This window comes from Amblyomma maculatum, chromosome 1 (genome assembly GCF_055883805.1).
Source record: "Amblyomma maculatum isolate TAMU_Amacu chromosome 1, ASM5588380v1, whole genome shotgun sequence".
Taxonomy (NCBI): Eukaryota; Metazoa; Arthropoda; class Arachnida; order Ixodida; family Ixodidae; genus Amblyomma; species Amblyomma maculatum.
In genome coordinates this window covers 301,854,748-301,877,486 of record NC_139344.1, presented here as the reverse complement: position 1 = coordinate 301,877,486, position 22,739 = coordinate 301,854,748, and the positions used below count along the sequence as shown (strand labels likewise).

At 46.7% G+C, this 22,739-nt stretch overlaps 1 protein-coding gene across 1 annotated transcript in view; it reads left to right on the top strand.

Annotated features, from left to right (window-relative positions):
* Nucleotides 1-15,361, top strand: part of Phb1 (prohibitin 1) — a 51,494-nt gene extending 36,133 nt beyond the window's left edge. The window contains exons 4-6 of the mRNA XM_084600526.1: nucleotides 7,258-7,400; nucleotides 7,459-7,575; nucleotides 13,956-15,361. Of these exons, the coding sequence (XP_084456652.1) occupies nucleotides 7,258-7,400; nucleotides 7,459-7,575; nucleotides 13,956-14,264 (569 nt within the window). The 3' untranslated portion in view covers nucleotides 14,265-15,361. The remainder of the gene's footprint in view (nucleotides 1-7,257; nucleotides 7,401-7,458; nucleotides 7,576-13,955) is intronic.
* The last annotated feature ends 7,378 nt before the right edge of the window (nucleotides 15,362-22,739 follow it).

The window sequence follows — 22,739 nt, the reverse complement described above, 5'->3', positions numbered from 1 at the left end:
AAATGAAACAAGGGGAGCAGCGGAGTTCGTAAATTTAAAATTGATTTTTCCTGAAAACTGATTTTTCTCTTCATGTTTACGGATTTTTCAGACTGTTCGATTATTCTGACCATTCCAGGGTCCTGCGGAGTCTGAAAAATTGGTGTATTTCGTCTGCCTTGGCACCGCAAACGAATTTGCGCAGGCTAAAAAGATACGATTTTAAAATTTAGGTGTGTTGATCAAATTTACGCCTATAGTGTGAAACCATGCAACAGCAGATTAACACAAGGCCACAAGAAAAGAAGCCTCAATAGATATAACTTGCTCTTTTCTTTGACATCCTTTTAGTCTTGCGTACAGCAAGGGCCACAACAGTATATCGGCATTATAGTGACAAGCGTTAATCTAGCCGCCCCCCCAGTATTCCACTCCTCAGTTCAACTACCTCAGACATAGCAGAAATGCATGTGTGGTGGTCGCTAGATGACAGCACTTTTGCATAAGGTCTATAACGAACCTGAGTGTCACACGGAATCCGTTGGTTATATCCCGAAGTTTCTAGTAAGTGAACCAAAGCTTTAGAAAAAGTTGATAGTTAAAACACAGAATTTATTTATTTGCAAAGAAGTCCGTGATGCCCGTCTGGTTTATTTAAAACAGAAACAGGCTGTTCGCCCTTATCATAGAAAAGTTGCCTGAGGCCTGTTGTGTAGCATATGGGTACAGGTATGCTTGAGGGTGTTGGCTCTGAAGTTCCATCATCGTCAGATTCCTCTGTATTGCTCTTGGCCAACACTTTATAGACGATGCCCTTGTCCTTGCATGGTTTCGCAATATTAGCATCTTCATCAGCAGAAACACAGTCATCCAATGTCCATTGTCAGACACTTCTTGTCAAGTCGGCGACGTCCTGCCACAAATTGCTGCCTAACTGATCATCTTCAGAAGCAAGCTGACCTCGCAGAATTCACCTTCACAGTCTCAACTACAGTGAAACTCTAAATGACGGCTGGATGAGCAAGCACTTGACAGTGCGGCGAACAAAGGCGAAATTGTTGTTCTCCCAGTTGGTCCAGCCAGTGTTCATTCGACAAACGGCTTGAGCAGCACGTTAGTCTTTAGCATCTCTTTCACCTTGAGACAGTTCTTCGTAATTGCCATTTGAATCCACCCGTCATCCCAAGAATGCTCACACTGAAAGGGAGGGGCGGCAACTGATGGAGCAGGCATGCGACAATCAAGCCACTAGTGTGTCCATACCTTAATGTGCTTAGGCCTGCTTCCCAGTAACGGTGTGAAAAAAACAACTTCTTAAGCCAGTATTGAGTGATTCTAGCAACAGTAGCCCACCTTCGACAAGCGAAGAGGAGGAGGTTGTGAGATTGAAAATCTTGCCCACAGTTGTGTCTGCTGGGAAAGGATAGCTCACTTAAGAGAGCCATGAAATGTGTAGTTTGCTTGTGCAAACATGTTGTTGGAGGCTGTTTTTCATGTGCAGCACCATTGAAATACACACCCAATAAACAGAACTCTGTTAAAATAGGGCTCTTTGGTTGGTTTTTTATGTTTATTATAGTGAAATTTTTGGTTAATTGGAACACTAGTTATTTGTTACCATCAATTAAGTGGCGCAAAAGCTAAATCTGACCGGATGTATTTGGGCTCAGACAGCACAAAGGTAGTCGCGCAACCATGAAAAAGTTCTTCATAGCCAACACCGCAGTCTAGCCAAGCCAATCTAGTAGCCATCTGTGGCGACTGTGGCGTACATGGAGGAAGGAAACAACTAAGGAGAGGCCCTTGCCATTCCCAATGCATTGGAAAAAGTGTGGCGGAAATGACGTCAAAATTTAGGGTTAGCCAAGTCTGGCCATTAGCAACGGCACCGCTGTTGATATGAAAACTCTGGCCACTAGCAACAGCGTTAATAAGGGCCCGAGGTATGTGAGCGTCGTGGAGAAAGAAAATGCGGAGGGTAAAGGAGAAGGAGAGACATTGCAGCGTCCGGTCGCGGCGCGGCCACGCCAGAAGTGACGGCAGGGCCTCTCCTAAGTTGTTCCCTTCCTCCATGGTGGCGTACATTCGACCTGTGTTTCGGCACAGTGGAGAGCGTTAAACTACAATGCTTGTCCGGTATGCTTTAGATGAATTCTTTGTCACAGAAATATCAAATTGACTGCACTAGAATGAATTTTCAAAATGCAAGCAATCCAAAAACTGCCCTCAATTTTCACTGTCACTTTCCTCTTTCACTCGCCCAGTGACGACACGCTTTGGTACCAATTGAAACAGCTTACATACGCACATGACTACAACGTCGTGGAAAATGACTTCTCATGATTTCCTGGTTGCTGGACACATTCTTGCTAAGTTGATGACCTCTCTTCCATGTCTAAGACCATGTGGGCATGGGAATAGAATGAGGAGAGCAGGCAGAGGAAGGAGACATTCCTTTGTCACCATGGACCCCCAGCAATTGTGCTTTTCTCGTGAGCCCACTCCTTGACTGCCCCTTTCCCTCCATCTGCAGGCATCCTACAATAGCAAGGTCGTTAACCTCATTCAATTCTTTCCTGCCTTACTTTGGCTGCATAGCCACAGGTAGCTGTCCACGTGTAGTCAAAATCTTTGATGCAAAGTCGTAACCAGCGCCTGTGTTGGCACTTTTTGTCATTTGCTTTGCAGTGCCTCTGTGTAAAACCAACACGGATTCATTGGCTTAATATAAAATACAACAACACGATATAAAATATTTTTCCGAATGGACACAATTTGCAGTGCATTTGCCATATTTATTCAATCATCAAACGATCTCCATTTGACGTCATATTCGCTGCAAAGAACCACCACTCTGTTCCGACACTGTTAGTACTATGATTTTGGTTCTGAAGCAAATTAAAACGTTAGATCCCGAAATATGCGTGACTACCGGAGGTAATAGCATCGCCATAACTCGGCAATTGCAACAAACAAGCAAAACAATGTACTCAAATTATGTTGCAGGACTCATTTAGGAAATTATGCATAAAGTGCTATCGCTTAAAAAAAACAGTTCGAAATTTTGCGGGAGTTCGAGGAAAGCATCTTGTCTAAAACAAATTGCTAGAAAGGTTGACATCCCGAACTCGGCGCTGCTGCGGATTTCCAAAAACAAAGTTGCCATTCAAGCTGCTGTCATGAATGGCCACTAGCCGAATGCGGACAAGGACAACACTGTATGAAGAAAGTGCTTTTTTTTTTTTTTTGTATGGTTTAGCGTGAATTTGCTATAAGCAGTCTCATTTTGGAGCAGAACGCTCAGAAGGTGCGAAGGCAGATTTAAAAAGCACCTTATGGCCATCTCGGGTTGGAGATGTCTGCACAGACTGGTGCAAACTGCCTCAAGGGAGACCATGCAAGAGCTGAGGTTCATCAGACAGGTCAGAAAAGTTCATCGTATGGAAGGACTCGCCAGCCGACGGATGAAGGAGGCCAGCTGTGCAGCCAGTGAGACTTGTTTTGGCCCACGCCTGGGCTGCAGAACAGGCTTTGAATTGCTTCCCTCCTCTTTCACACGGCAGGGCTGCTAGAGATGACTTTGTATTGACTGCTTTTTTTTTTTCTCTGCATCCACATTAGTAAAGGGTGGACCAATTTAAATACAGTTGTAGTTAATGAAATTCAGCTTGTGATAAATGGAACATTTTTTAAATATTTCTCGAGTTCCGTTAAAGAGCAGTCTACTGTAATGTATACTTTGAAAGCGAAACTTCATCTTAAAGGGACACTGAACAGAAAAGTGAAGAATCGGTAGAATATTGGTTCCTGATCACAAAGAGTACTGAAACATAGTTCTAGTAATGCAGAGAAGAGCAAGAAGAGAGATATCGCCGCCACAACCAAGACGGCCGAAACAACTGTGAGTCACGTGATGCGCAATAAATCTCGGAGGCTGACAATTACGCTGCATGTTTGAATCGAGTAGTAGGTTTTGTCTCCAACATAACGTGCTTTTATCACGTGGAGGCACTGTCTGTGGGGTTGAGGCCGCTGAAGTACAGGCCAGTGGCCTAAGAACTTCGATCGTTGTTGGATTCAGAAACTGGATCCATGGCTGGTGCAAGCGAAACTATTTTGACGAGGGCACGATGCAAAGGCCGGCAGTAGCTTTCATGCTTTCATTTCGGCTGCTGCTAGACCACACCGCTCGCTGCAGGCCAGCAATCATGGGGTCTGTATTACGTCGTGGACGGCTTCATTATCCAACTACATAGTTGGGTTGAACTGTTTGAATTCAGTCGGCGGGAAAAAAAAAAACTACTCAACTTCTTACCACAATATCTCATGAATAAATGCATCTTTTGCTGCCGGACAAGTGATAGCAATGTCACGAAATATCGAACTATTGGGTTCTGCTAACAAAAATTGTCGTGTCCGTTTAAGTGAGTCGTGGCTGTACTGCGCTTTTGAAAAAGTGCAGTGACTCAAGTAGCTTTATTGGGGGAAAAATTTGACCACTAGAAGTTTACCTCGTGTGTTGCAATTTAAAATGCACTGTTTGTGAGGACGAAGTGGTGGAACACGTCTGTAGAGAAAGGCCTGCCGGTGTATGATATGCAAGAGTAGAAATTGATGGGTCTTTTTTGTATATTCTTTGATGCGAGATCTTGGTGTTATTCGCATCAGAGAGGATTGCTTTGGTACCCTGGAAGTAATCATCCTGTCACTCCACCCTCGTATTCGACCATGATTACAATATGAGGGTTGAAGTTAGCATACCCTTAACCCTTTCACTGTCACGAACGTACCAGTACATATTCGCGTTTCCTCCCCGCAGTGTCAATAACGTACCCGTACGTATTCTATCTTGCGTTCAAATCTTCACGCCTCACCGTAAAGCTACCGCGCTTGGACTTGCTCCGCCATCTGTTGAATCTTTCTACAAGCTGATATGCTCGCTCCGCGCCGATATGACACATATATGGAAGAGTATGGTGCGACCGCGCCAGCCCGTTCTTTGCTCGTGGGAGGGGGCGTGGTCGCTCCGTGACACTACTCTCTCGAGCGAGCGATCCTTCGGCGCGCGCGTGCAGTTATGGGTTCAAAGTTTGTTCTGCCATCTGCGGCAGGTTTGGAGGTTTTTATTTTTATTCTTTGTCGCGCTTCCGCTACGGCGTGGCAAGTTCAGGGCCGCACGCGGTTGCCTCTCTCCGACTGACATATGACTCGATTGCTGCATTCGCTCTCTCCACGCGCCCTCGCTTGAGGACAGCTTGCCGTTAGCAGCAGCAGCGCACGAGTGTTTTAGCCTCTTTCCATCTTTTTCTCTTTCGACTTCATAAATCTTTATGCTCGTTCCCTGATATGCTCGTTCTCTGAAACCAAGCCGACACTGGGGGTGCGTCCCGGTCAGAAACAGCCGACAGTGAAAGGGTTAATCTCCTTAGCATCTGTTTAAGAGCCAGTAATGAACAGTCTGCCTACGGACGCACGGATATGCAGGTGCTTATGGTTTGAAGAGGTGTGCCGTCCAGTCACACTGGTGTGTTGTGGTCGGATAACATGTATCAGTACTAAAAAATGAACCCAAAGAACCATCCACTAGTGTCAACATCACGGCGCAGTTCGGGGAAAGTTTTGTTTTCGCAGCGGAAGGTGACGATGTGGCCCCAGAATGGTGGCGAACGTTTGTGTGACCGGAATAGCACCATTCAGCGGCATATGTGCCTGGATTCCGAGCGGTGAACCCAAAGGTCCCGGCTTCATTAACTGGCCACGGCATCATGGTGCAGTTCCGACACGGACAGTTGTGTTTTCGCGCAAAGAATATTTGCCCTACCAGAATAGCATCATTCAGGCGCACCTGGAACCGCGTACTGCATGCTCCGAAGCAGCCCAGAAGGAAGTGTGCAGCGTCCGCGATACGGTATTGCTGCCCCGGGGCAGTTTGATGAACATTAAGTGGCTGTGCAACTTTAGTGCCAGGTTTCTTAAATGTTTTTTGACTTAACTGTCCTGCTGATGAGAAGGCTGATGAAAATATTTGGAGAATTTTACTGTATGAACCATAATTATGGCTAAATTTTAAGAGAAACTGCAGGCCTTGTCTTCTGGTTTGCTAGGCGTTCTGATACGCATCACCTGTATAATATACAGTGATGCTTATAAAAATTTATGCTGTCAAAACTAATTGAGTTATGACAGTACTTTTCCCAATAGATGTGTGCCAAATTTCACTGCTATAATATAGTGGCTCAACACTGTGTTCATTGTGCTTGTCTTTTGGTGGCAATTTTCATTGTTTGAGGACGCCAGACTGGGTTCTTGTGGTCCACCTACAGCAGGCTTGAAATAATACAGGAAAGGCGCAGTATCTGTCACACTTGTTCGGTGGACGCCTGAACCGTGCCGTAAGAGAGGGAGACCACCTGGGGATTTTCAACGTGCACTGAGATCACCTCTTCGTTTCGCCTCCATTGAAACGCAGCCGCTGACTGTAGGTATCGAACTTTGGGCACTCGGACACAATAGTCAGGCATCTTAACCACTGCACCACCATGGTGGGGCTTGAAAAGAAATAATTTTGGGCTCTACTAGTTGATGCTGGAAGGCCATTTTATTCACTGTTTTCATGTAGCACATTTGGACACCCCTGCTGGCATATGCTTTTTGAGGCTTTTTCACTTAGTGTATGTTAAGGTAGAAATTTTGTTCAACCTAGTTTTTCCACTTAGGGCGCATATATAGCATAATGGGTAAAGGTGAAAAGCTGGCATTATTTCTGTGTGAGTGGCGGTTGCATGCCTGGCAAAAATTTCCTACACTCCTGCATAGACCAGTGCTGCTCTCCAGGATGAATGCATACCAAATCTGAAAAGAGAATGGCAGAATGTGGCTTCCTCCTGGAGTGGATATATCCACTTGCTTGAAGCTCTAACCATAGTCCATTGTGTTGCCACTCAGGAGAGACTGTACCTCAGGAGAAATGCTGGCTAGGCCTTTCTGCATGCCTCCGATAGTGTGTTCTGTCTGACGCTGTGGGCCTTGCAAGGAAGAGCTTCCTCCACATTCCCCCCTTGACGTCTTGCCATTGACAAAATTTCCTATCAGTCTGGCTCAGGGTGGTCTCCTGTAATTCGAGCCGTGATGGAAAAGGGAGAACGCAGCTACACAGGGTAGCAATTGTTTTCTGCCCTGGGTTTTAGAAAATATGCTAATGTAAAATTCACTGGGAAACAGTAGAGAAGAAATGTTCTGAAAATAAAAAGTCGTATTCCTGATGAGCTGTCATTTCAGATTTGCAGAATGTCAACATCACGTTGCGAATCTTGTTCCGGCCGGTGCAAGAGCAACTGCCCCGCATGTACACGACGCTGGGTATAGACTACGATGAGCGTGTGCTGCCATCCATCACCAATGAGGTGCTCAAGGCGGTTGTGGTGAGTGACAGCCTACGTCGCACCAGTCACATGTGCAGTTTGGCGTTGATTGTTGCAGGCCCAATTTGATGCCAGTGAAATGATCACTCAGCGAGAGGTGGTTTCCCAGAAAGTGTGCGATGAGCTGACGGAGCGGGCCTCCCAGTTTGGCGTCATCCTGGATGACATCTCTATTGTGAGTGTGTGCAGTCTCTACGTACAAGCCTACCTAGGCTCCTGTGCTATTTTAAAATATTTATTTTGAGATGGCCTCTTTAACGCTTACTCATATTTTTCTTTCATCCACGTGCCTCCTCCGCTCTTCCAAGTATGCTGAACTGTTGCAGTTTGAGGATGCTTCATCACACACATCACAGTCCGTATGGTTAAGCATCCCCATAACACAAAGGGGCCATTTGAAACGAGATGCCACTGCTACTGTGTCGCAGTGCGAAAAGGGCCATGGTGGTACTTGTGATTTTGAAGCAATACTTGGCTGTTGGAAGTTTTTTGGTATTTTGTTGGGCCATTCAGCAAGGTTGCTTTTATGCTGTCTCGTTGATAGGCAGATAGTATAGCAGATACATCAGCTATGGTTTCTGTGTTTGTGCTAATGTAGCTCGAGGTGGTACATTTAAAGTTTATTTTGTCGTCAGAAGGTCGGGAAAAATTTTGATTTATTATACTGCAGTAGAGCGCTAGAAGATTTACAGATGTTGGAACATTGAAATATTATAAAATCTGCTCTGTGCACGAAATATATAACTTAATAACGTGAGCCATCGCCAGCCCCTAGAAAGCGTAAATCACAGGCTGAAAATGTGCTCGTCAGTTTTCTTTGCTTAAGACTTGCTTATCTTCCTTCGGCATTTGCCCTTTCACTTTTTGGTCGTTGTTATTTTTTTGTGTTTGCTTTTGATAAACATTTTGTTCTTTGTTTCGTTTTTATATTTTGGGCACAGGCTGATCACAGTCATGGCTTCGAATTGGGCTCTTCTGGAGCTGTCCTTGCACGACACAAGCTGTGGATTTTGCAGAAAGTAAAACATTGTTTGGATTTCGCAGACAGTAAAAAATTGTTTTATGAATCTTCGAAGTAAGATAAAATCCCGTGATTAGGATGGTCAAACTGTGCTAGATAAAGAAAAATGCATATTATCTAGCTTTTTCCATTTTTATTCGGTCCCCGAAGTTTAAATGATCTACCTCCATGGTTTTATGGCTCACATTCTTCTCTTTTAGAGCACCTCAACAGTATGGACGAGGCCACCAAGTTTACGATCGAGGAGAAGGTTGCCAAGTGTCTGTCTTTTTTGGGTGTTTTAGTGGAACGAGATGGCAACAACCTTTCCTTCCGAGTCTTTAGGAGGAGCATTCACATGGGCAGGTGCCAGCATTTTAACTGTGTAAACCCGTCCTGTCATAAACACGCCGTTGCGGCCTCATTAATTCAACGATCCCGCAAAGTCTGCTCAAAACCTGAAGACCATGCCTCAGACCTGACACAAGTACGCCGTGAGCTGGCTAGTTGTGGCTACCTGAAAACATTTGTGGACTCCATGGAGCGCCGCTCTGTGTGCCCAATAAACCCGAAGCCATTGCCAATCACATGTCACCATTCCGTATGTACCGGGCATGAGTGAGGCACTGGGACGTGTGCTGTGTACTATCGGCCGGAAAATAAAATGGACCACCGCTCAGGGTAGTGGAGCGGCTACGGGGCCGCACAGGGGCGCAGTTATCTCGCGCCGCTCGCTGGCAGCCAGAGTGCCCAGAGTGACGACAAACTTCGCCCTCGCCCTCGCGCAGGGGCTTGTCGCGCTTGATAAATATCTAGTGTTGCGTTCAGCTGCTCTGCTGTTGACGGTCCCGACGAAGGGGAGCGCACATCGCCTATTCATCGAGCACATCGGGCTGTGGCAGATCAGTTGGACAGCCGCAGTCCGTAAAAGCGCGGCTGTGTGAAGAAACGAGTCGGAGTTTTGTTTTTGGCTGTCCTTTTATATTGCCCTCATGTTAGATGTTACTGCTAATCCCGTGCATCCACCATAGCTGGATTTTAGGCAACGCGGTCCAAGACGCCGCATCGGCAGCCACCGTGACGGGTGCTTTTTCATGCCAGTGAGATAACAGAGATGGCGAACTTCCCTGCTTCTCTTTCGAAGCTGTCGTATTGGCACTGTCTTCGCAATAAGCTTGATATTCTGTTAAGCAAAACATCTGCAATTTTTTTTTAATTGGGGTCTACGATACGTAGTCTTTGACGATAATTTCTTTACAATGGTTCAGTCCCGAAGAGATTCTTAGTAAGACGAATCACAAAAATTATTGCCAGTGATGAAATTTATTTGCGAAAGCAGATTAAGAATCTCATTGGAATTCTTCAGTGTGACCTTAGTGAGACGAAAAGCTGCCGTCTGCCGCAATGACTTGACTTAGTCGCCTTTGCATAGAGTCGTATAGTGCCGCCACTAGGTCTGGACGTCGGCGCAGGTCTTCCCATTCCTCTTTGACGGCATGCCAGAGCTGTGCCACCACAAAGGCGCCGTGAGGAAAGTTCCTTCTTCATGAGTCCCCAGATGTTTTCGATGGGGTTGAGGTCAGCCTTGTTAGGTGGCCACGGGAGCTGACGCACGGTGCAGCGCTCAAGAAGGTCGCTTACAGCACGCGCCTTGTGCACGGGGCTGCGGTCGTGCTGGAACACGTAGCAGCCATCCGGGAACGGTCCGTCCAGGACGTAGGGAATCGTGACCGGTAAGGATCTCGCAGTACCTTGGCGCTGTGAAAGAGCCCTCGATCCGCACGAGTGGGCCGAGGCCGTCCCTACTGATGGCGCCCCAGACGCTGACTGAACACCGGCCACTGCTGAGCACGTTGTGGGTGTAGTCAGGGAGATACCTGTGCATAGGATAGCAAAGACGTTCCAACAAATATTAGCATATGTCGTCTTCCAAACTTAATTCAAGTAGCGCTAACATAACAAATCCAACACTCTGCTGAAGCTTTTGTTCGGCAGGAGAGAATAACCTACGTCGTAGTCGATACTGAATCTACGTCAAATCAAACAGAAGGAAAAAACGAGGCTGCACTATATTCTCAATACTACGATGTGTTGCAAAGCATACTTCATTAGCTGTAAGAATTACAGGTCATACCTGCTGTTGAGCGGGCGCCACACACGTTGCTGCTGGTCCCAGCGCGTGCAGAATGTGGACTCATCCGAGAAAATCACTTCCCGCCACTCGTCTGGAGACCACTGCTGGAAGGCTCTGGCAAAACAGAGTCTCTCTTCTCTTTGGTTTCTTGTGAGGTGCGGCTTTCGAGCTGCAACGCAGTTCATTAGACCTGCTTCTCGTCACCTTGATCTGATAGTGTCGTAGGAGCATCTCATCCCAAGTTCGTCACGAACCTCCCGGGCGTTCAAGAAGGGGTCTACAGCTACTGCAGCAATGATTAACTCATCTTCAAGCGTAGTACTCCTTAGCCGTCCACTGTGCTCAGCATCGGAAATTCTGCCGTGTTCGCCCCTGTATGCTCTAAGAATACGGCTCACCGCTGTTTTTGTCCTTCCGGTACGGCGACAGATTTCACGCTGAGGGACGCCTTCTATGCCCAGTCGCACGATCCGCCTTCTTTCCTCGATTGGAATCCTTGGTGGCATTCTTGCGAAGTACCGAAGTCGATGCAACCGTTCTCAGTTTTATAGGTTCAGTGGTCCCTCAGTGACCAATGGCCAGACAGAATGTTATCAGGATACCACCGCGCACTGCAAAAGCTCTGGCCTATAACGTTGATAAAAGTAAAATACGAACATTCAATCCAGGTTCACCATTGGATAACGGGAAAGCGCAGAATGTATAAAAACGAGAATGGTCACATTAGGTTTGGTACTTCGCAATAATGCTACCTAGGGCTAAAATCGAGGAGAGAAGGCCCAATGAACGACTCTGCATACAAGATGTCCCGCAGCGTGAAGTCTGTCGCCGCATCGCAAGGGCGAGAACAGAGGTGAGCCGTATTATTAGAGTATATAGGGACGAAGATAGCGAAATTTTCGATGCTGAGTGCAGCGGGCGCCCAAGGAGCACAATACTTGAAGAAGATAATTAATTGTTACTGCCGTGCTTGAAGACCCCTTCTGGGACGCTAGGGAGGTTCGCGACGCACTTGGTCTCGGTTTCTCCAGCGAAACCATCAAGTACTGGTAGCAAGAGATGAGTGTAATGACCTGAGTGACTGCTCAAAGGCCGCACCTCGCAACAAACGAGAGGGAAGAGCGACTCGACTTCTCCGGAGATTTCGAGCAGTGGTGTACAGAGGAGTAGCGGGAGGCGATTTTCACGGAGGCGTCCACGTTGTGCACACGCTGGGACCGACAGCAGCTTGTGTGGCAGTAGTTTAACCGCAGGTATGATCTGTCATTCTTAGAGCGAACGAAAAATGCGGCTAAGGTTGGACTAACTTATCAGTTCCCAAAGCGAACTATGGTTTGAAACACATCGTAGTCTTGAAAATGTTGTGCCGCCTCGCTTATCCCGCTTCTGTTTGATTCGACATAGATACAACATCGAAAACGAAGCTGATTATTTTCTTTTGCCGCCTAGAAGCTTGAACAGAATGTTGGATTTGTTATGTTTTAGCAATAAGCCTTATTTTTTTGAAGCGAAACGGGTTTTAGTTCGGGACCCGACATAAGATAATGTTTGCTGACACATATTTGCTCTCTTATGCTCAGGTATCTCCCTGGGTACACCTACAGCGTGCACGGCAGTGGCCACTGCTCAGTCAGTGTTTGGGGCACCATTAGTAAGGACGCCGTCGGCACACTTGTGCAGACTGAGGGCTTGGAACATCAGACCGAGGTACTGCAAGATTTTTATCGGTCACATGGTTCCCTACGTCCTGGACGGACCGTTCCCGGACCGTTCCCGCAGCCCCGTACACAAGGCGCGTGCTGTAAGCGACCTTCTTGAGCGCTGCGCCATGCGTCAGCTCCCGTGGCCGCCTAACGGGGCTGACCTCAACCCCATCGAAAACATCTGGGGAGTCATGAAGAAGGAACTTTCCTCACGGCATCTTTGTGGTGGCACAGCTGACTAGCTCTGGCAGGCAAAGAGGAATGGGAAGCCCTGCGCCAACGTCCAGACCTAGTGGCGGCACTATATGACTCTATGCCAAGACGACTAAGTCAAGTCATCGCAGCAGACGGCAACTTTTTGCCTCGCTAAGGTAACTCTGAAGAATGCCAATGAGATTTTTAATCTGCTTTCGCAAATAAATTTCATCACTGGCAATAATTTTTGTGATTCGTCTTCCTAAGAATCTCTTCGGGACTGAATCATTGTAAAGAAATTGTCGTCAAAGACTACGTATCGTAGACCCCAATTAAAAAAAAATTGCAGATGTTTTGCTTAACAGAATATCAAGCTTATTGCGAAGACAGTGCCAATACGACAGCTTCGAAAGAGAAGCAGCGCCCGCAAGGAAGTTCGCCGTCTCTGTTATCTCACTGGCGTGAAAAAGCGCCTGTCACGGTGGCTGCTGATGCGGGTGTCTTTGACCGCGTTGCCTGAAATCCGGCTATGGTGGATGCAGGGGATTAGCAGTAACATGTAACATGAGGGCAATATAAAAGGACAACGAAAAACAAAATTCCGACTTGTTTCTTCACACAGCCGCGGTTTTACGAACTGCGGCTGTCCAACTGATCTGCCACATCCCGATGTGCTCGATGAATAGGCAATGCGCGCTCCCCTTCGTCGGGACCGTCAACAGCATAGCAGCTGAACGCAAGACTATATATTGAATAAGCGCGACTAGCCCCCGCGTGAGGGTGAGGGCGAAGTTTGTCGTCACTCAGGGCACTCTGGCTGCCAGCGAGCGGCGCGAGATAACAGCGCCCCTGTGCGGCCCTGCAGCCGCTCCGCTACCCTAAGCGGTGGTCCATTTTATTTTCCGGCCGATAGTACATACAATGTTCATGTTGCCCACTTTCCCACCCGCAAGTTACGACACGAGCTGGTGAGCCTGAAGGACAAACTAAGGGAATAAGAATTTCCCAGCGTCGTGTACAAGATTTCTTGCGCTGGATGCGACCATGGTTACATAGGCGAAAGCGGGAGTTTTAAAAGGCGCTTGAAGGAACACATGAAAGATGTCGAAAACAAGAAAGTCTGTTCCAGTGCACTTGCGGAGCACACCATATCAACAGGACATCATATCTGCTGGGAAGAGGCTTCTGTTATCGCCAAAGAGAGGAAAGGACTTTCACGCCAGTATCTCGAGTCTCTACTGATACAGACGACGAAAAAGACTCCTAATTGCAACGGTGCCAATCTATCTCCTGCGTATGCAGGATGCCTCGGACGATTATTGAAACGTTCTTAAGCAGAGCTGTTCGAGCGAAGTTTCTCAGCGAACAAGGCTTCCGTATGGAAGTCGTCTACATTTTTTACCCAAACCTTTGGTCAGCGTTTTCCTGTTTTTGGTACTAATGATGACCTTTCTACCCGACTAGACGAGATTTCGTCAAACCTTAGACTTATCCTGCTATTGACTTTGTTTTGCTCCTGGCAGACACACCTGACATTTGGCAAGGAGTTCACCCAGGCGGTGGAGATGAAGCAGGTGGCACAGCAGGAGGCGGAGCGGGCTCGCTTCCTGGTCGAGAAGGCAGAGCAGCACAAGAAGGCGGCTGTCATCACGGCCGAGGGCGACTCACAGGCAGCTGCACTGCTGGCCAAGGCGTTTGGGGATGCCGGTGATGCCCTAGTGGAGCTGCGCCGCCTAGAGGCTGCCGAGGACATCTCCTTCCAGCTGTCGCGGGCTCGCAATGTTGTCTACCTGCCCTCTGGACAGAGCACCCTACTTAGCCTGCCTCAGTAGTGTACATACATGTCTCTGTGCAGCTCAAGGTGGACAGCGTAGCTTTGACGTGGCATTTCTTCTGAATAGGCATTGAACATTGCTCTTCTAAACAGACAAATGCTTGTTGGTTGTGTGTGTTTTTTTTGTAATACTGTGTAAAACATTAGGATACATAGATCACAACATGGTTCAGTAGAATTCCGTGATACAAAAAAATTGGTGTCATCCGAAATTTTGTATCTAAACAATATCTGTATGCAGATGGGAAATGGGGAATAGCGAAATAGTCAGTAATTGGATTATAAAACATGCCATGTTACGAGCCTCTCTGCAATCAGGAAGCATGGTGCACCTGCACTAGTCTTGTTGCAATGGAATACCAACAGGACACCGCAGGTGTGGCGACACACGTGGTATAGACCAGCACCGATCTGGGATGTAAGCGAGATGCGGCAGTGCGGTTGTTGTCAAGCTGGGTCGACTGGGGAAAGAAGGCTTAGCACCTATAAGAATACATGGAACCAAAAGATTTCAAAGCAGCTTTCAGAGTTTACAGTGCGCCTGTGACGTCGTTATTCGTTGTAGAGTAACTATGAACGTCGTGGACAGGGCTGGGCAAAATACTTCAAAAAGGTATCTTCGATACCGATACTCGATACCTTGAAAAATTGTATTTCCGATACCGATACAAGATACCGAACCGAAATCGATTTTTGATACAGATACTCGATACTGTATCTTCGATACTTCGATACTTCTCTGAAATTTCAATACGATAAATTAGCGAATATGATTATGATAATATTAGCGAAGCTGGAAACTTCTACCATGCCTTCTAGAACTTTCAGTGGTACCTATATCGCAGTTTTGTTTCTATGAAAGGGCCTAAACGAATCCGACAGCACGAATGTATTGAAGCTCCGCTGTCTGGGCAGCTGGCCTTGTCAGAACTTCACATTGAATTGAAGCCATGGTTACAAAGCTTCCACAAGCAGTCTAGCGAACAATTTCTTTAAGCTAATGTTCTTCATACGAACCACCCTGTGAGCACTTGACTACATACAATTAAATCTGGAACTTCTTTTGCTGCTTTCCATTTCATGTACTACACTTTACTTACATGATGGCCCTGTCTGTTTTCTTTGCTATAAAGTGCTGCGTGCGCTTGGGGAACTGAGTAGGTATTTTGATATTATTGCGATAGCAGACTTTTGAGGCTCGCATTCTGTATTAAAAGCTAGAGGATAACAAAAATAAAATGGCTGAACGTTTTTATTAGTTTCGAAATAGCTCCGCAATGTGGGCGTTCTGTAAGCGAGGCAAATAAGAAAAGCCTCTATGATTCGACGAGCACACCGCACTGTTACATTTGATGAAGGGGCCCTTTACCAGAAGAGTAAAGCATAGCGGCGTCGACTCGAGGATATTGAAGGTAGTTAATAAAGTCGATTCACTAGTGTCCCTTGAGAACTTAGTCTGGTCTAGATTAAAGAAATTGTTCTTTTTAAGAGAGAGAGTGGCTAATTTTAAGAGAGTGGCACTCGAACCCGGATATATTGAACTCGAAGGGGATCGCAAAATAGTTCGATATATCGATAATTAGATATACAGAAATTGGCTTGTGACGGCACTTACGATGCGAAAAAACGATACTGTATTTGTCGCGTGATCAACCCACTCGCATAATGAACCCACCCTCCACTTTTGCACCCGAGAATTTGAAAAAAAAAAAAAAAGAAATGCGTAAAGGCCAGTTCGCTCACATGCAAGCGATTGAGCGATCTCAGCGACGAGCGGCAGCGACAGAGCGAAAAATTTCAAACTTGTTGGAACTGCGTCCCTCTCGCCACTCGAGCCACCGCGGTCACTCAAAACAAGGTTTCTGTGTCGCCGCAGCAAAAATCGCGAGCGTTTTTGCTTGCATGTCGATGGCGCGCGTCACTGCGTTTCGGTCGTCTCATCCACAGCTCATTTCTTGGCAGCGTGCCAAGATGCTGCGCAGCGGTAACGTCCGGGCGCGTTTATCTTTTGATAGCTCCTGCGGTGGCGGGGAGCGAACTTGGCAGAGTGCCCGTGATGGCTTGATTGCACAAGCCACGCCGCGCTTGGGGCGGGCGTCATGATCGCTGCAGCTGACCACGTGCTTTCGTTGATTCATACATCCAGGATAAACGACTCCCGAAAAAAAAAATAAAAAATGCCGCCGCTTAACGTTCGAACAGCACAACGATAAGAAAGGATGACTCAAAAAAAAAAAAAAAGACAGCTGCCGCTTAACGTCCGCAGGCGCCATAGCCACGGCAGCTGCCGCGCGCAGAGGGTTCGCAACGCACGCTGGAGAAAGCGTCCGACATCTGTCTGAAAACGGGCTGAGCTGGCTTGGCGCATGCGTAGCGCGTGCTGAAGAAGAGAGATAGCTCGGCAAAAGAATGGGCACACCCACGCACATGGCTTGCAGACGTGTTGGTGCGCGGAAAACACTGCAGATGCGTGCGCCTTTGGGGAATGGGCGCGGCGCTGCCCAGACCAGCCATCACCGAACTGTTCCTTCTCATTCCTTCTGCGCATGGCTTGAAAACTTCACGCGGCAAACGGCCAAGGGTGATGCGATCGTCTTTGGGGAAGGCACACTTTCCAGTGCGTGGTGCGGAGTTCGATATAACCAAAATTCGATATAGCCGGGTTCGACAACTTATATCTATTTGCCATAAGGGAGTAATTACTCATTGCATCCACCCAAGCGCAGCCATATGGCTACAAAGGAAAGCTATACAGCTTTCTCAGAAACTTCGTAGTTAAAGAAAAATTCGTCCTGATCCGGGAATCGACCCCGGCACCACCGCCTTTCCGGGGCAGTCGCTCTACCGACTGAGCTAACCAGGACGGTCAGCAGATCAGACGGTAGGGCGAGAGCGAATTGATCTATAACTCGAAGTGGGAATGGTGTTGGTCAAATATTTAGGGGAATCCCCAAGGTGGAGTAGATTTGTCATAAGGGAGTAATTACTCATTGCATCCACCCACGCACAGCCATATGGCTACAAAGGAAAGCTATACAGCTTTCTCAGAAACTTCGTAGTTAAAGAAAAATTGTCCTGATCCGGGAAGCTTTCCTTTGTAGCCGTATGGCTGCGCTTGGGTGGATGCAATGAGTAATTAGTCCCTTATGACAAATCTACTCCACCTTGGGGGATTCCCCTAAATATTTGACCAACACCTATATCTATTTGCATATTTCGAAAATATTTTGAGTTTATTAGTTTATGAAACAAGGGCATCTTCACAAGTTTTATTCACGTTTCGCAGAAATGTTTTTGGCAAAAAAAGTCTCTGACCATGGATTTGTTATTCAAATGTATGTGCTGGAAAATTGCAGTTACATATCATTTACGTTGTGCATTTCCTAATATATTAGACGTAATAGTTTTTACAGAAAAAGCCTAGTGGAAGCCTCTTCCCGGCGCAGTTACAAAGAAAAAACGGCGCATAGCCGACTGCATAGTGGCCGACTGAGGCCTTAGACACCACCAAGCAAAGCCGACATGCTCAAGGGTCTGGAGAGCATAAGTTGCTGCTTTTGTGAGCACACTGAGCATGCCTCAGATGGATAAGGAGCCTGCAAAGCGTGGGAGAGCAGCTAGGGATGAAGTGGTCCCTCCTCCCTGTTTGTATTCTTTGTTTCTGCGTGGCTGTTAGCGGCTTCGTGGCACGCACTAGGTACTCGCAAGTAAACAACCTCATGTGCACCTACTTGCCATTGGTTCCTTCAGTTTTAAAGAAAGAGAATATGATAGAGGGAGGCTAAGAAAACTGGGCGTTTGAAGGAAACTTCGAGCAAGAGGGAAATCAGGATTCACTGCAAGCAAAGATGCCTCCCAGCTTGTACTAGCGTCTGAGCGAGCACCATCAACCAAATGTCTGGCACACAGTGAGTTCAATATTTTGCAGAGTATCGAGTATCGTTAAAATACACGATACACCAAAAATGTATTTTCGATACCGGCACTCCAATACTTTCATTTTCAGCACTCTATACCTGAACCAGATACACAAATTGTATCTAAAGATGGTATCTTCGATACTGCCCATGACTGGTCGTGGAACACATTGTGAAACTATGAAACCTCGTTACACAGGCACAATATTTTTAAGACGTCGCGAAATGTAGGGGTGCAAACCGGGAGCACGGCTCATATACACGCATGCAAGGAAAAAAATTTTTGGATTCGGAGAGAAAAACTACAGACTGTTTTGAAGAAAGTGTGACAAATCTGTCATTTTGAAGCCAAACAATTCGTAAACTGCCTCGGCAAATTTGTAAAGACCGACATACCGCAGAAAAATGCCATCCACTGGATGCTTCTCCCAATCGCGACAGCTTTTTCTGTTATCCGACATGCTGCCGTGCAGGCTAAATTCTCTCTTAAATACTGCTGTTCAAATGATAGAAATTTTTAAGCTGAAGACAGGCCTCACACAGCACATTAAACGAACAGCTAGCAGCAGATGACCAAAATGCAACGTCTACTCGCAAGTCACTTCCGCAGATGCCGGCGTCGTCTGCACAGTCTTCTATTGCAGTGGGCCGTTCTCAGTTCCCTTGGCATGACGCTTCAGAAGGGCTTTTTGAATGTAGTTTTCCTTGTGCTGCAAACCTTGAACAACCGTTATTAGTAAGCAAATTCAATGCTTATACCAGCATATCTCGCTGCAAGAGAAGCTTGTGGAGTTTGAAGAAACACCCAACGGGTATTGAGCCTGTAGGCATAGAGTTCCTTACACTACCCCTGTAGGCAGTATATACGGCTCCACAACATATTTTAGCAGCGTTTTAAATATGTATTGCCTCCAGAACGACTTTGGCAGTTCAAAACTCTAGCCAATGTTTAATGTTTGTGCTCTGTGAAACGAGAAAAATGTGTTGCGGTAAGTTAGATTTTTATGGCTCACCCTCTCAACTCCCACCCTCGTAAGTTTTGCATTGTTTTAAAAATACTGCACCTCTGAAATGGCCTTTCATTCTTGCGTAATCTATTCTACAATGTTAGTGGTTAACAGGTCGCGCCGTCTGGTGGCTGAATAATGAAGCTTGGAGGCGCGCTTTTAAAAATACTGCACCTCTGAAATGGACTTTCATTCTTGCGTAATCTATTCTACAATGTTCGTGGTTAACAGGTCGCGCCGTCTGGTGGCTGAATAATGAAGCTTGGAGGCGCGCTTTTAAAAATACTGCACCTCTGAAATGGCCTTTCATTCTTGCGTAATCTATTCTACAATGTCAGTGGTTAACAGGTCGCGCCGTCTGGTGGCTGAATAATGAAGCTTGGAGGCGCGCACGTGCGCTGGCCATGGCGCTGGTATAGCGCTGGCCTTGCTTTGCTGCCGTTCCATGGCGAGAGCTTTTTGGACCGTCTTTTGTATCCAAGAGCGGTTTGAAGGCAGTTGAATACCCGATGGCGTAATCTGAGCTATATAATCACTGATGACCGAAGTCCAGATCAAGAAAATTGGGCGTAGGTACCGATGCCCATGCTTCGAAGGCTGCAGCAGTCGCGAACTATCGCGAAGTGAGGCTGCGCAGCTCTCCACTGAAGCTTTCGAAGAAGCCACGAATGCATAATGGATCATCGCAGTGCTAAGAGTCAAGGAAGTGAACTGCTGCCTGTGAATCAAAATCTACGCTACCAAATTAAAAAAAAAACTAAGCACGAATATCATTACGTCATTCAGATAAATTTTGTTCCTCACAGTTTGCACGAGGCAGTCGCTTAGATGCCAGAGTTCACGAATGTTCGTCGGTCGATAAAATTCCCGTTAGAACTGCGCCTTGTCGAAATAAACAGCGTAACGTAACTCGGCGCCAGTTTTCAACGCCTCATGACGTAATAAACGTTTATTTCACAGGGACGACCGAACTACCCTTAGGCGTATAAATACATGTTTGCTAGGAGCCCTTTTGAGAGATTTCGTTTACCTCGATTTTTCATGCTCTTCGTGATGGCGGTTGGTCCGCGGCGCATAAAAGGCGTGCCCTATGTTTGCCGCTATCGTGCCCATTTCCGGTGCGATGTGCACTTAGCGCCACTCTATCATGTGAATTGTTAATGTTATATGTTCTGCTGTTCATTCGTAAAAATAAACTGTCGCTGCGCCAAAGCAGGGGACAGTATAGTACGTATGAAATGCATGATGCACCCTGCCGCAGTGGCTCAGTTGTTAGGTCGTTTGGCTGCTGAACCCAGAGAATCTGATTCAATGTCGGCCGCAGCAACCGCATTTTAATGGAGGCAAAATGCAAGATGACTATGCGGCGCAATACGATTGCAAGGTAGCGGGAACCCAGGTGGTCAAAATTGCCCTGCATTAAGGCGCTCATAACCTGAGACAGGGAACAAGGAAAATAAAATGCACAGGCCTGCTACTGGCTCTAGCTGAGCCACCGCTGCCTCGTACGGACACAGAGAGAGTAGAGAAGAAAGAAAAAGAGGGAGAGAGACGCGCGCCGCAACAGCCGTCGTCCACCACCTAAGCGGCGGCGGGTGCAATGACGGCCCACAACAGATAAAAATTCGGTGGCTGGCTAGCCCCCGAGAGCTCAAACGAAAACAAATCTGTGGCCTTATTTGTATGCACCACGTAATTTTCTGTTATTTTAATCGCGACATTTCGTTCCCATTTCTACATCTGTCGATAGTAAATATGTCTTTTATTCATTTTGCCTTTGGCGACTCCTCAAGCTGGCACGGTTACCGTGATTGGAGGATGCGCTTGAAGCATTTTTCGAATGGTGGAGGATGATCGTGAAAACATTTATTTGAAAGGAAAAATGAAGGAAACAGCGTGACTGGAAGCCATGTAGGCCATTCAAGGGTGTTAAAAAAATAATAGAACGCTTAGTCTTTCCACGCCACCATTAGAATTTCTTTTCGCTGCGCTTGTGCTTAGGTAGTTATAAGATTGAGCTAGATTCGTCTTCGATGGATCACAGACGACTTTTTTTTGTTAAAACCGTATTACAAGCGTGACGGTAAAACTTTCAAACGACGGAAACAGCCGCGCTGTTCTCATTTACTTCTATCGCGATAGTCTCTAATATATTCCCGGCAGTATGCGAGAATCGTAGGCTTCTAAGGCACCGAAAACATGACTGTTTTTCAGCAAGCAGCACTTTTTTTCGTGGCCAAAAATACTCGTCGCGAACATCCACAGATTTGAAAATCGCGAGTACGCTTTTGCAGGCTAGTTGGTGCCTAAGCATTCTGTTTTTTTTTTCCGCAAAAAACGACACAAAAGAAACGAGGTAGACAGGACAAGCGCTTACAACTCAGGTTTTTATTGACGGAACATTTGCTTAAATACAGCAGCTGCTCTTATCAACAAGGAGAAGAAAAGAAGGAACTTCGCATACATATCAGATCAGCACAGATCCCATCATCGCTCGAGGGAATGCATGCTGCGAGTTTTAATTCTGCGCAAGATAACTGAATTCTTTTTTTGAGAGCAAAATTGAAGGATTGCTGACACACGAGTTACCCGATTTTTCTATCTCATTAGCTTCAATTATCTCTCTTCCAAGTTGAGTCTTGCACCGGCGCAGTACTGGCGTTTTTTCGAGCGCGGGAGTGCAGTTGCGGCAATTCCGAATATCGTCAATCATTTTGCTACCTGAATTGTTCCTGACATCTCTAGCGTGCTCCCTCAGCCTATCCTTAAGGCACCTCCCAGACTGGCCAATATACTGGTTACCACATGCCAGCGGTATCGAGTACACAACGCTCTTTTTACAGGCCACGAAGCGCTGCTGGTGGCGCTTCGAACAAGCGACGCCCTCCTCCTCCGCATTCACTCTTGCAAATCCTGGAGAGTTTTTCTGGAGTGGTAAAAGCCACTCTAACACCAGCCCTAGCACCGATCTTCTTAATATTATGCGAGATTCCGTGAATGTACGGAATAACCGCCACATTCTTCTGGTCAATTTGATCGGGCATGCTGGCTGGTTTCTTCAGCAGGTTCTCGGCCGTTGATGCCAGCAAGGCCGGTTGGCAACCTGCGCTTGGAAGGCGCTGCAACTAGATGTGAAAGCTGCGTCCTACCAAATGCAGCGTTGGAAAGGCACGATCTCACAATGCCTCGTTTTACGGCTTTGGAGTGTGCCGAGCTGAAGGGAAGCAAGGGCTTGTTGCCTCTGGGCTCGAAGGCCCAACATACGTGTTCACTTGAAAAATGAAGCCCTATATCTAAAAACCTAATCAAATTATCTTCCGGTAACTCGTGCGTCAATTCTCATGGTGCTAGGCACTCTGCAAACGTCGTTAGATGCTTATGTACTCTAGCCGAAAAAGATTTTGTCACAACCTACGAACACAATGAAATCATCAACAAATTTAAAACTTTTAAAACGTTAGTGTCGCGAAGGCAGTCATGCAGTCATGTGTTTTTTGCGCAAAAAAACGTTTGAAATCGCATTGTGAAGCCGCGAGGGCGTGGGCTCGC